The sequence below is a fragment of the Aquila chrysaetos genome, chromosome 17 (assembly GCF_900496995.4).
Source record: "Aquila chrysaetos chrysaetos chromosome 17, bAquChr1.4, whole genome shotgun sequence".
In the NCBI taxonomy this organism is placed as follows: Eukaryota; Metazoa; Chordata; class Aves; order Accipitriformes; family Accipitridae; genus Aquila; species Aquila chrysaetos.
In genome coordinates, this window is record NC_044020.1 from 16448081 (window position 1) to 16461726 (window position 13646).

A 13646-nucleotide genomic window follows, 5' to 3' on the forward strand; every position below is an offset into this window, starting at 1 on the left:
CAACAGGCAATATGCATTGATGATCTTTGTATCTTTCTAAAGTTGAAGGTTTTTCATGTGAACTCTTTTCTATCTGATTAGGATTGGTACAGATGGTGCCAGATGCTATCACGCTAGCGAAGATCCACAGGGAGTCTGGACTGATAGGACCATTGAAAGAAAACACAATTAAAAAATGGTTCCGTCATCACCATCCTCTGGAATCAAGTTACCAAGAGGTAACATCATAATGAAGCTTATTATACATTTCATGTTTTACCATAGGGAAAAAAGAAACCAAATGGCAGTAAGCGTCAAAAACAAATGATTCAGACACAAGACAAACAAGTCACATGCATAGAAGCCAGGGAATTGACTTAAATGCCAGTCTCTTTCTAAGGAGATATTGCTTTGGAACAGGTGCATTGTAACACATTTTCTATGAAAATGTGTCATAGACATGTTTTGAAATGTAGTAGTAAATTGAAGAGAAGCTGAAGTAGAAATTAAGTATTGAACTCAAAACCATTTTTTTTTTAAGTAAGGTCTCTAAATACTTTATTTTATATAAACCATACAAAGTCTCGGTGGATTTCCTGTATTTGGAAATGACCGTGTCAATACCCATGGTTTTAGAAAGCTGTTTTAGCAAAACTACCTAGTCATATGATACATAAGATCATGCTTTTCATATCACATTGTGGGATCCCACGTAATGCATCTGTTTTTATGAAACTAGACATTATGCATGAGCCAAAAAATTGGAAATTTTGTTTATAGAAGCAGAGGTTTCCCAAGGAACTCTTTCTATTAATTCTTTGTTGACTGAGTATGATCTGAGGCCCATGAAAAACTTTTTAAAGTTTGTGTTGCTGGGACAATTTTTAGAACCCTACTCTGTGCCCACAGTAGATTAGTAGCCAAAATTTTAAATTTAAAGGGGAGCTTTCAGTGTTTACCACTCTGAAAATGAAGTGCTTTTATAAGATGTATAGCATAAATATGGTTGATAAACTTTAGTAATTTTGTAATTATTCCATAGGCATTTGTTCATCCACATTTTCAGTAAGAACACTTGAATTCCTAGTATATCATCTTGATTCAATTAAGACCAATCTGTATAGATTTTTTTTTTTTTGCAAGCTTGTATGTTTACAGTATTATGGTAGAAGTGCAGCCAACATTTCGATTGAAAAGTGAGATACTATTAGTTATTGATTGAAAACCTGTTTCCTTGCTGCTGCTGCAGTTTATTAAAAGTACCATTAATGTGGAATATTCTAAAACCAATTTCTACCCATTTTCTTTCAATTTTTTAAACATATAAAATGCAGTCAGATCTGATTGCATAGGGCATGCATAAAATTACTACTATGCGTTCACTTTGCACTCACTGGTGAATGAACTTTTCTCTTTCTTTACTCCTTAATAATTTTTTACTCATACGATACTGTATCTCAGGTGCTCAAAAAGCTAATGCAGAATAAGCTTTAATATCCTCATTTTACAGTTGAGTGAACAAGATCACAGAAAGCTTAGGTGTTTTATCCAAGGTCATCAAAATGAGTAAGTAGTACAGTTAGACACAAAATTCAGCCAACTCTTGTGCTGTCACACAAGTCTTCCACAGTGCTGTCATCCGTATCAGCCATTGCAGGTGGCACCCTGCATCTACAGGGAAATCTTGAATGCCTAAATAATGATTTATCTTGGTTAATGTAGGTTTTGTCCAAAAACATAAAGGTCACAGGTTCAGATTTCTTGGGTTTCTATATAAATTAATTGCATTGCGATTTAGATTCATGAAAGATTAAAACTTCTGAGTAAGAACTGCATTTTCAGTTCTTAAACTGTAGTAGGTAAGATTAAAAAAAGACAAAAGCTTTTCCTTATGCTTTGGAGTAGAAGAGTGATCATCATCTGAATCAGGAATAACTCTCCTTTCAAAGAGGACACTGAATATGTGTGGTGTTAAAGAGATTAGGTAGATTCTTATACTAGGATAAGTCTCAGTTGTTAAATACTCCCCACTGAAGTTAGCAGAAAACTTGGAATCCACTATGAGTGCCTGGTGAGCAGGTCATTAGCTTGTACATTTTCCTACATCTGCCATGGGCACATTTTTGGCAAAGAGTGATGCCACAATGTAATATTGTAAAGAGATTCATGAGATAGATCTGAATGAGCCAGTCTACTTACACGAAGCAGACTAACCATGAAAGTACACATCTCCACCATGTGAAAGAGCATCAGAGGAGGAGGTTATATTAAACATGACTGCTAGACTTGTTTTTCGTTTAATCATTCTCTTGGGTCTCTCTGCACAAGGTTTGATCCCATAGTCTATTCAGATTTGCAGATGCTATGAGCAGAAAACAATTTAGCCTTTCTTTGTTTCAGTTCATTTCTCTAAAATGGGGTTTAATTCTTTGGGTTGGAATACTGCAAGACTTGATTTTTTAGGATTTGAGAAAAGCAACTGAGTTCTGGAGAAAAAAGACCTGTGCAGGTACAGAACAGTACAGTGGGTGAAAAATAACATACTTTCTTTACAAAGTAAATGGTTAAATTTGTGGATTTCCAACTAATTTGCAAACAATTGTTTTTACAATATACCTGCAGGCTATTGAACAGAAAATGTCAGCTTCATGCCAAGAAGCTTACTTTCTGTAGGTACGTTTCACCTTAGAAGTTTTCCATAGAATTCCAAGTATCTGTAAAACACAAGGTGAAAACCTCATGCACAAAATTGTTCTTGCATCGTAATTTTGAAGTTTGTGTATTACTTGTTTGAGTACCGTTCCTACAAACACCTGTCTGTTAAAATTTTAGCAACATGCGTGGCATTTGTAGAACTCCAATTTTTGCTTTTATTGTTAGCATCACAAACAAATACGTCTGTATATTTCTAGTAAGTGCTTTTGTTTTACTAACTAGGCAATAAGGAATTTCTTTTATTCCTGCGCTGGCTGGTGTGTTGTTACCTTCATTCTGGGAGTCTGTGATCGACACAGTGACAACATAATGCTGACAAATGCTGGACACATGTTCCACATAGATTTTGGAAGATTTTTAGGTCACGCACAGACATTTGGAAGCATAAGAAGGTTAGTATCTATAGTAACGCACATAGTAAACTTTAAACAACGATCTGAAAATTCACAGCCTTATCAACTCCCATGGAAAAAACACAAATGAGATCATGCTTTTTTTTCTTTCTGAATTTTCCAAAACAACATCTTTTTGTTGCTCACAAAACCTCTCAAAAGTATAGGAATTACTGGGAAAGGAATTAAAAGGAGTTGTTGGAGATCCCCTTTCAGTCTAAAAAAAAAAATAATCTAAATCCTTGTTTGGTCAGAGATTTGAGAGATGTGGTTTAGTAGTGACCAGAATAGTAGACTGGCCTATGCCAAAAGAATTCTGATGTCCATTGTTTTTTTCTAACAGAGGAGTGATTCTATAATGGATCCAAAACCATAGATGTATCTAATTGACCACTTTCTTCCCATATTCAGAGAAGAAACCAAATTTTCCAAATAGACATGGAGCATAATTACATTATGCCTCTGTGGGTAAAATTGCAAACTTTTTCATTATCTTTTAAGCTTTACATCTAACCACACTGAACTCAGGCACTGTTTTGCAAATATCTGATTTTACCTAAAAATGACTGTGATTTTTCTGTGTTTGTATCTATCTATGATGTAACTATCCCATGACAAAGATAAATAAAATAGTGTCATCATGTATTCTAGTTCCTAATGTGAACATACTATGGAGGAATGAATTGGGATGGAATAAGAATAGGTAAGATAATACCAGTATGTGCAAAACACAAAGAACCTGTTATAGCAGAGTAGAGAATGGATAAAGGATCCCTAATGCTGGCAAGATGAGTTGTGTGTGTGTGTGTGTGTGTGTCTTCCCTCCATGTTTCCTAATAATTTCCAGAACTATTCCCAAATTAAGTTTGATCTAATTGTTCCTTTCTTTTTACTTTTTGTTGTTGTTGTTTTGTTTTGTTTTAAGCTGGCCTTTGACTATTTTAGGCTATCTCAGTGTGTTAGATGGAAATAACAGCGTGGGAGTATTGATATGAGGGAAGCTGATGGGGATAATAAGTACTTCTAAGCCAGGCAGTCAAAAGATTTAGTTGCAGTGCTCAGAATTATCGTCAATCATTCAAGATATGCTCCCTTAATCCTACTTATTTGCTGTGGAAAGAATAAAGCAGAACAGAGTAATAAAAAAAGATACTCATGCACACTCCGAGTCAAGTGCTGCATGCCTGACTCCAACAAGCCTCCTTTTGGAGACTAACAGGAATTTCCCTGAGCAGTAATTATACATGAGCGAAGAATTATCTAGTTGGAGTGAACAACAGGATGAAGCAAATATAGGGGGGGACACAACAACCAAATTTAAACAGAAATCATGGATTAGCAATAATAAAAATAGATGTTAATTTTATGGTTTTACAACTCAGTCATACCACACCTTCTTATTAAGTCTATGAAAGCTACTTAAAATATAGTCACTTCCATAAACAGCAACCATTTTTTTCCTGTTTCTCCATGCAGTATATTGCTTTTAAATTATAGAATAAAATAATACCTTTTAGGACCTCCATTCATAGAGTGCCCTTGTGGTCCCTTAGTAAAACTAGGACTCACGCTTAACAGCAGGTTCTGAACATCATGGGACAATGGTTGTCTTCCTTATACCTACATGCAACTGAGCAGATAAAATATTAATGACTATAGTTCTCATGAGCTGTATGTACCTTCACAAAATGTAACGTATTATTTGTAACACAGGAACACAGGGATATCACATTTCTACATCCCATAAATTTCAGGCTCTCAAAATTTGGAACTCTCAGTGTTATTTCTATCTACTCATTCCCACAAGGCAAGTCCCGAAATAGGTTTAACCTCTAGTTTCTTTAACAGCTCTTTATATTAGATTTTTATTTAAGTTCTTATAAGATTTTTTAGTTGAGTTCTTTGCACCCCCACCAAGAACATACCCCTAAAATAATACTGATAAAACAGCAGCACAATGCTTTCAAATATTTAGAATTATTAGTCCTGACCCTTGGGGTTTTGTACAGTAGATGCTATACATATACTTGTGAAGTTCTATAGGTGGCTTTAACAAATGAAAAGCATCTGATACAAGTCCCTATACATACATGCAACTGGTCTTTACACACATAACACAAACTAATTTTTTCTTTTTTTTTTTTTTTTAAATTAAGTCTATGCAAATGAATGAAGGCTTATAGAAAAAGAGTCCCTCCATGAACTCTTTAAAATGGTCATTCCTTTCAGAATTTAGGAAGCTGCTTGCCACAGCTGTCCATTTTCTGTTCTCAGGGAATGCTTTTTGCCATTACCAAACTCTTATTCCTCATGAAGTTTCATGAGGATAGGTCCTCTGCAGTGTTCTGCATATGGAGCATTTCTTCTGTTGTAAGTGAAGTGAAAGGCATACATGGCAGCTTTGAGAATCGCAGGCTGTCATCCATGGGCTGCAGTTCTTTCTATCAAATCCAATATGAGTCTTCAGAGAACCCTTTGAAGCTGATATGATTCATGCAGTCATGCTCACTTTTGCATTCATGATTGTATAATACCCCAACAAGGGATTAGTTAAATTTTATAATTCCTGCCCTCATCTTTAAATGATGTCCAATAAATCTGCTTAGTTTTGAGTCCAAGGCACAAATCAGTAGCTCAGCTCTTTACTATTTCAGAGGGAAGAGGAATCAGGAACTTTCTGTTTTTTCCAGTTCCATGAACCTTCACAGTACAGCAAATATGTTAAATAGTACTAATAACCTGTCTTTACTTGGGTTTAGGAACTAATGTTTCAGAAGAAGTGTTGGAAGGAGACATATGATGTATCTAAGCAATAGCATAAGAGAGCTTGGCAGAGGAATTATTCTCAAAGTCCCACAGGGAACTTTCCTACTGAACCATGAGATTTCGTTATCTTTTTTTTTTTTTTTTTTTTTTTAATCATACCGGATGACACATTTTGTTAGTGGTAATAAAATATTCCTTCTTTCATTCTCTAATCCAGCCACCACATTTGACTCTACGTTCCCCTAAAGCAGTGAATTCTGCAGGTACACTTCAAACTGTATGAAGAAACATTTCTCCTTTAATTCCATATAACCATCCTATTCTTTATCTACTGAGTATTCTGTGGCAATCATCTTAGACCCACTCCAACTTGAGTAAGTGTAATATTATCCAGGTAATCATATGGGACTAGGTCAGTCATCAAATGGTATGGAAGAAGGTGTCTGGCTTATGGTTGTACCTGTCATGGTTTCTTTGCTTTTGTTTTCCTCTTTTCAGTTCTGACAAGTTCCTTTTGAACATTTCTTCTTTGGTGAATTAAGCAATGAGAAATTTATTTAAATCCTGTGTTAACTGAACTAATCCTAACTTCAGCAGTCTCATCCTCTCCATTACCAGTCACTTCCAACATTGTCGTCTATATTTTTTCAGTCAATGATGTGTAGTCTGAAACCTGATGGTGAGTTATGGAGTAGTCCAGATCATGGCACACTCTAAATTCATCTTTTGATAACCTAGGTGTCCTTTTTTTTTTTCTTTTTCTTTTTTTTTTAAATACCCAGTCATCCTCATTATTTACAACACTCACTGGCCTTTCTTTTTCCTGATCTTAATCACAGAAACTCTCTTGTCTCTTTGCCAAACTAATCCTGTGTCTTGGTGTGGTTTTCCCAGAAGTTAAATCTCCTAAGCTGGTTTTCTTCTACAAAATTAATTACTAGAGGCAGCCTAACTATTCCATTGGGAAATTCCAGTTTTTGAAGGAAGTTTCAAAAATATGGGAAAATTATGTTTCCCACACTTTCTTCCTATGTCAGTGTTTTCCTATACTGAAAAGCACTTAAGAAAGTCTGAATATGAAGAAAAGTAGAAGTGCCTCTTTTTATTTTAAAAGTAAAGCATTTCATTTTTAGTGTTAACAACCTAAAATGAGTGTTATTGTCTCACTGGAACTTTTTATTTGAAAAAAATACTTTTCAGGTCTGTCTTTCTAAAAGAGAAAAGTTGGTATACAGACAGGGAAAAATAAGTTGTATCTGCGTTCTTTGACTACATTGTATCTACATGTGTTCTACATGTGTTCTATCTTTTCCCTAAAAATAGGAAAAAGTGGGTGAAAGGGAAGATAGAAATTTGAGAATTTCACATTTTACTTTTTCCTTTTTGCCTTATTTAAATTTTATTTAGGGTAATCATCAAAAGAAGAGTCTAAAACTTGAAAGTAAAAACTCAAAATATAATCACTTTTCATTTTCTAAATTTGTGCATGAAAACTGTTGGACTAACCTGTATTACCTGCTGCAAGATTTCATTAGGAATTTTCAGTATGCCTATTTATTAATTCATTTTCTGCAGTTTAAATTTATTTTTCTGACATGATGGATCTGGAATTGTCTGTTTCTCTGAACTGGTAACTCCAAATCCTTTGCCACCATCCATTTTCAGCACTTCCTGTATGCCACCCTCCAAAAATCTCTAACTGAAATCCTAGAAAGATTTAATTTCATGACTTGAAGCACCTTGGTAGCCCCAATGATCTTAATAAGATTATACAGATGTTTAAAGATAGTCATACACATAAATCTTTGCAGAAAGACCTAAAGGTGAAGCAATGTCACCTCCAAGGTAACAAGGCCTAAAGGGGCTTGAACCTATGAAGCAAAAAGTCCATCACTTCTGAAAGTCAAGTGTGTCTAATTGCCCTGAATTAAACACCAAAAGCACAAGCTGAGTCTGAGAACATATGAGCAGCACAAGTTGCAGTCGTGAGTTTCAGATGCACTTCTGTTATCTTTGTCTGCCTTGAAGAGTAGGTATTTATTGTTGTTGCTTGATGCTTTCTCTGATTATCGAGCCTGGACAATAGTTTGCCCTTTACCATTGGTTATTTATTTTCAGTAATAGCCTCTTGTGGAGAGCATTCAACTAAAGCTTTTTGAAATCAGAGTAAATTATGTTCACTGTCCACTTTGTATCCTTAATTTTTTTTATTACCCTTTTCAAAGTGCCCAGACAGTTAAGAAAGGCACTGTTTCTCCATACAGCGCCTGTATGGATTTGAATGGATTTGACCCTATCCAGTTTTGTTCATCCAAGCGCATTGTTCTTCTGCTGAATTGAGTTCCCTGGAACCCAACAGTTATCTGCCACAACTCTCAGTGTCCTTTCTGGCTTTTCATTCAGTTCAAGCAAGGCATAAACTGCTTTCCTATCTTCAGGAACAGCCACTTACTTGAAGGAGTTATCATGTATTCTTGTTAACAGTCATCTGGGCTAGAGAAATTGTCTGATGCCTTCAGAGCCACGAATGGGATTCCCTCCACTTTGGGAGATTTACTGCACGTGAGTTATGGAAGTGACTCTCTATCAACTTCCTGCTTCAGAGATTTCTTCCTGCCCTCTCCTCTTCCCTCCTTCTCTTTCTATTAGTCACCACGTGATTTTTTGTAGAATGTGACTCTAGAGACAGGAAGTTTAACAATAAAACAGAAATAAAAGGGGGAAAAGGCATCCTGTTCACTGTTCATTTTGATTACATAATTTTATTTTTTATCCTTTTCAAAGTATAACTGGTTACAGAGACGTATTTTCTCTTTCCTTCTTCCATCAGAAACATTTTATTGTATCATGTCTTTCTCCAAAAGCTTTCTATACATACCTTTTTATGTTCTGGGGGAGCTGTTCTCACACCCAGTCAAGTGTACATTTATATTCAGGGGGAGCTGTTCTCACACACAGTCAAGTATACATCAAGCACTTTTAAATTAATCTCTGTTGCTTGGTCTTGGTATCTTTTTCTGCTTGTTCTGCACACCATGCCTTTGTCCTTCATCCTTAACTGGAAAGCACACCGATATATTTAATTCATGTAGGATTTTATCCCCTGCCCTAAGGAATTTCTGTGCAATTCATTTGTTCATCACTGGTTTATTTCTCTATTTTGCCTGGTGATATACAAATCTCCTGCAACCATGTATTACTGTGTTTTCCAAATAGACATCTCATATTGAAAAGACCTGTTACCTGAATGTTTGATAGGTATGGGATATAACCCCAGTCATTCTATTTATTTTAAGGCAGCTTTTAGGTCTGAGTTTTAAAATCTTCTTTTCACTACTGAGGGTCAGTCAGAACACAAAAAGCAGTTGTCCAACAATCCCTATTAACAAGAGGAATTGCTCCAATCTCCTCGTGAATTAACTCTCAAGTGTTTTATCAATAGGGTTAGTAATAAACTCCTAGCAAACCTGGAAAATTTGATAGTCTTAGAAAATGGTGTAAGGCATCAAGAATGCTGTACTGAGCACTTTCAAATACAGGTATTGAACATGAAGAATATAAACGATTTAAATTCACCTTAACGTTGTTATGCAGTCTGATTGCTAGTGACTTTGAACGCAGGCTGCTTTATATGTGTCTGTCTGAATAGAGCATCCTAACTCAGCTCAGAAGGTGCCTGAGCTGGACACAGTAGTGCTTTTTAACCAGTCAATGTAAGATGCACATGGTTGCAACAGGGCAATGTTTGAAACTATTGAAGACATGTATGCTATTAAAGCAGAGTATATCTTCTTTCAGAGAGGATCTTTTTTGGATTCTTCCAAAATATACAATCAGCTGACTGTACAAAATGGTTGAAATTCTGGGACATAAGTGAATAATATCTGTGGTCAGACTGCAGAATAATTAGTGATCGCAGCAGAGACTGGGGCAATGCAGCCAAAGTGAAAACCAGCAAGACATGCCTCAAACTAGTTTCTGCTTTCCCATTAGGAGTCTTGCCAATATCCTTGTTACAAGGTAAGGTTCCAGATGAGTCCCTGTGGCAATAAACGCTGCAAATACTAGGTCTACACTAAGAACTGTAACCATGTCTAGCCTCAGCTGTCAACATTGTGTTAGCTATACTGTCACTTAACATAGTAATCCTGTGGGACCAGGTGTGATCAAATCTCCGTGATTTACAAACTCACTAACTTCAGTTGGCCTACAATGAAAGGGATTTTAGTTAAGTCACATTCCCTTGCACTTTGCACAGGCAAAGGGGCACAAATAAATAGTTACTATGGCTCAGTTTACATGGGGAAACTATATGTTAACAGAATGATGAATCAGAGCCCTTGGCTTAAGCAAGCTTTATAGCTTGTTTTCTACCATGTCCGTTAAGAATGATTAAATCTCAATGTAACTAATTCAATTACTGACAGAAACAGATAAATCTTTCAGAACAGGCCTGTCTAATGTGTGAAATATTTCTTTTACTACTGATCAAAATAGCGGGTATGTGCAACACAGTGATTTTACTGGAAAGCTGACATTAATGCTCTGATAGTGAAAAATAATGATAATAGCAAAGTTGATATACACATAAAAAGAACTAACTTAATGAATAAATAAGACCATAGTGGTTTAAGCACTGTCCTCAGTTACCTAAGGAATTCAGGAGATTCTTTCTAGTTTGATGTTTCTGCCTCTAAAGATAGATGTTAATATAAAAATAATGTGGGTAAAACTGTAATCAGAAATGAGATTTCAAGTTTGTAGTTAGAAAACTTTTTATGCAGTAGGTATCTCAAACAGCAGCAGAAATGGCAGAATATAGAGTTAAAAACATGTTATCTGGTATAGACTTGACTCCTGGTCATTTGGTTGAAGAATGTAGGTCAAAAATATTGGATGCATGTTTTGAATGTCCAGGCTGTGTAGCTTACCTGAGCCAAGGATGCTCAGGGCATTCAGGAATCTTTCTGTGTAAGTATTAAGGGGATAAGGTTAACACTAAATTCAGACCAGTTTACCCAGGGCTATGTCCAGTTGAATCTTAAAAACCTCCCAGGATAATCTCTCCAGGCAACCTGTTTCAATATTTAATTATCCTCATAGTGAAGGGGTTTTTTTCTTATGGCCAGTCAGAACCTTAGCTGTTCCAATTTTCTCCCTTATTTTTGCCTGGATCCATCTGTTTCATAACCTCCTACAGATACTAGAAGATTGCTGTTTGGTGTCCTGAAAACCTTCTCATGTTCTAGGTAAACAAGCCCACCTACCTCAGCCTCTCCCCACAGGCAAGTGCTCTAGCCCTCAAACATCCTGGTGGCCCTCTGCTGAACTTACTCCAGTTTAACAGCATCTTTCTTGTTTTGGCAGGGTGTGGAGTAACAAGTGCTAAGTAAAGGATATCTACTGGCTGCTCTCCTATGAATTCAGCCCAGGATGCTGTTGGCCTTCATTGCTTCCAGGGCTCATATTTGACCCACCACTGGCTCCTGCTTAGCTCACTGCTCACCACCTGGGAGCCTTGTCAGTGAAGACTGAGACAAAGGCGGCGATGAGTACCTCCGCCTTGTCTGTGCTCCCGTGTCACTAAATCACTAATTGGCAGCAGGTCCACATTTTCTTTGTTCATCCTTTTCCTAATGATGTCTCAGTAGAACTTCTCGTTCTACTTGGCACTTCATGTGCACCACTAGTTTTATCTCTAGTTGAGCTTTGGCTTCCCTAACACCATTTCTGCATACCCAGGCAGAGTTTGTATATTTCTACTTTGTAGGCAGTCCTTACTTCCACTTCCTATATATGTCCTTTTTGCCTTGAAGCTTAGTCAAGAGTTCCCAGTTTGGGCAAGTGACTCTCCGTCTGTCTGTTACTGGAAATAAAAGCTATTAAAAATACAATTGAGAGTAAATCCCTCAGGATAAATAAATTCTGTGGTTTTGGAAAGCTGTTTCAAATTTGCTAATTCACTTCTCTCTTCTATTCCTTTTTATAGCATTGTAATTACTATTTGGCAGTTGAAATTTAGACTGTCATTTTATTTAGGTGTGGATGGGTATACATCAGGTCTGGGTGATTTGAGGAATAAAGTCTTAGCAAGAGGCTGTTTACATTTTGCAGGAGCAGACATGTATCTGTGGAACTGTTAGCAAGATTTCTTCACTAAAAGAAATAGTAAACAGAAAAGTTTTCTAAACAAATCTGAACATAGATTTGCAATACAAGCCAGTGAAAATGCAAGTGGTAGCAACTGTCATTGAAGTCAATGGGAAACTGCCATCAAGTCCAGCAAGTGAAGTATATATATTTTATACAAAGCTCAGAACTATTGCTCTTTTATGAGGTCACTTAAAATATATTTACATCATTTAGATGCTATGCTTGCTGAAGAGACTGTCATCTCTTATAACAGTGATCAGAAAAATAATAAGCACTGTAGAGTTCTCCTGGAGCGTTCACCTTTCTTGAATGGTTATTTTTTCCAGGAAAGGATCATTTTGTGAGATAGAGGAGAAAGAATAGATATCCTATAACTTGTTGTAAGTTAATGGAGCCTTAGTAGAGCTCCTGTAACTTTCACAAATAACATTATCATAAATTAAGAAAGCACTGCATAGATAAAACCATTACAGTGTAGAACTGCTTTAACAACCATTAATAGAAAGTACCTAGCTGTGTTTCAGTATCAGGATGGAAGGATATACCAAATGGCATACCATAAGGTTTGTGATGGGACTGACATCATTCAATATTTTCATTAGTAACCAATATGATGAGATAGAGAATATGTTTGTTCATTTTTTAGTAGAGGCCTATTGTAGGAGTTTTTGACTGTGTTGAAAGGTGGGATTAGCAGTGACAGGTAGTTTTTCAGAAAGGGATCTCAGAGTTATACTGCAGACAAGTTGAATGTGAGTTGATAGAATATTGAATTCGAAAGCATGAAATGTGAAGTAATCATTTTGCTTCACATGACACTGGTAAAACTTCAGCTGGAATATTTTCAACATTTTACTTTTAGAAAGATTGGATAAGGAGTCCACAGAAATTACAAGGAGTCCAGAGAAAAGCAATTAAAATTATCAGACATCTGGAAAACAAGACTTATGAGAAAAGGTTGAAACAATTGTCTACAGAAGATTGAGGAAAGACATAATAACAGTCTGCAAATACATTAGAGGCTGCTGTAAAGAAGACTGGATCTTCATGTTCCCTTAGGAAAGAACAAGAATTAATAGGATGAAAGCACAGCAAGGTTAGATTAGGCATTAAGGAAAAAAACCTCTGTGAGGGGAGGTACAGAAACAGAAATTTGCTAGGGAGGTTGGAGAAGAACTCTATCACTAAAAATCTTTGAGAATAGGCTAAAGAAGCATCTCAGAAGCATATTTATGGTTGATCTTGTCCTGGTAAGCAGAAAGATGGAGTATCTCTTCTGGTCCCCTTTCCAGGCATATTTTTTTTATGACTCTTTATGTGCTTGCTTGAGATGAATTGTATTGTGCAGTTGTTCACTGTTTCATTCTTTAATATATGAAAGGAATACACTTGCTCATGTTTTTTTCTGTGTCTACAAATATATATGATTACTGTGATTAGATATTTTCACTTGGCTTAGAGAAATAAGCACTCATGTTCATTTATTTTGTGTGAGGGTGTTCTTCAACAAGCTTTTGGCTTTTACTGCAAAGCAAAGGATGCCAGCATTCAAACACTCTCTTTTTAGCCTTTCCTATTTTACTGGATACATCGAAATTCCACATAGTCATGCTGAATACTATCAGTCACTCTTGACTCAGC

At 36.2% G+C, this 13646-nt stretch overlaps 1 protein-coding gene across 1 annotated transcript in view; it reads left to right on the top strand.

Moving 5' to 3' along the window:
* Positions 1-13646, top strand: part of PIK3C2G (phosphatidylinositol-4-phosphate 3-kinase catalytic subunit type 2 gamma) — a 210224-nt gene that overhangs the window by 134852 nt on the left and 61726 nt on the right. Inside the window, exons 23-24 of the mRNA XM_030041510.2 lie at positions 82-218; positions 2917-3086. Of these exons, the coding sequence (XP_029897370.1) occupies positions 82-218; positions 2917-3086 (307 nt within the window). The remainder of the gene's footprint in view (positions 1-81; positions 219-2916; positions 3087-13646) is intronic.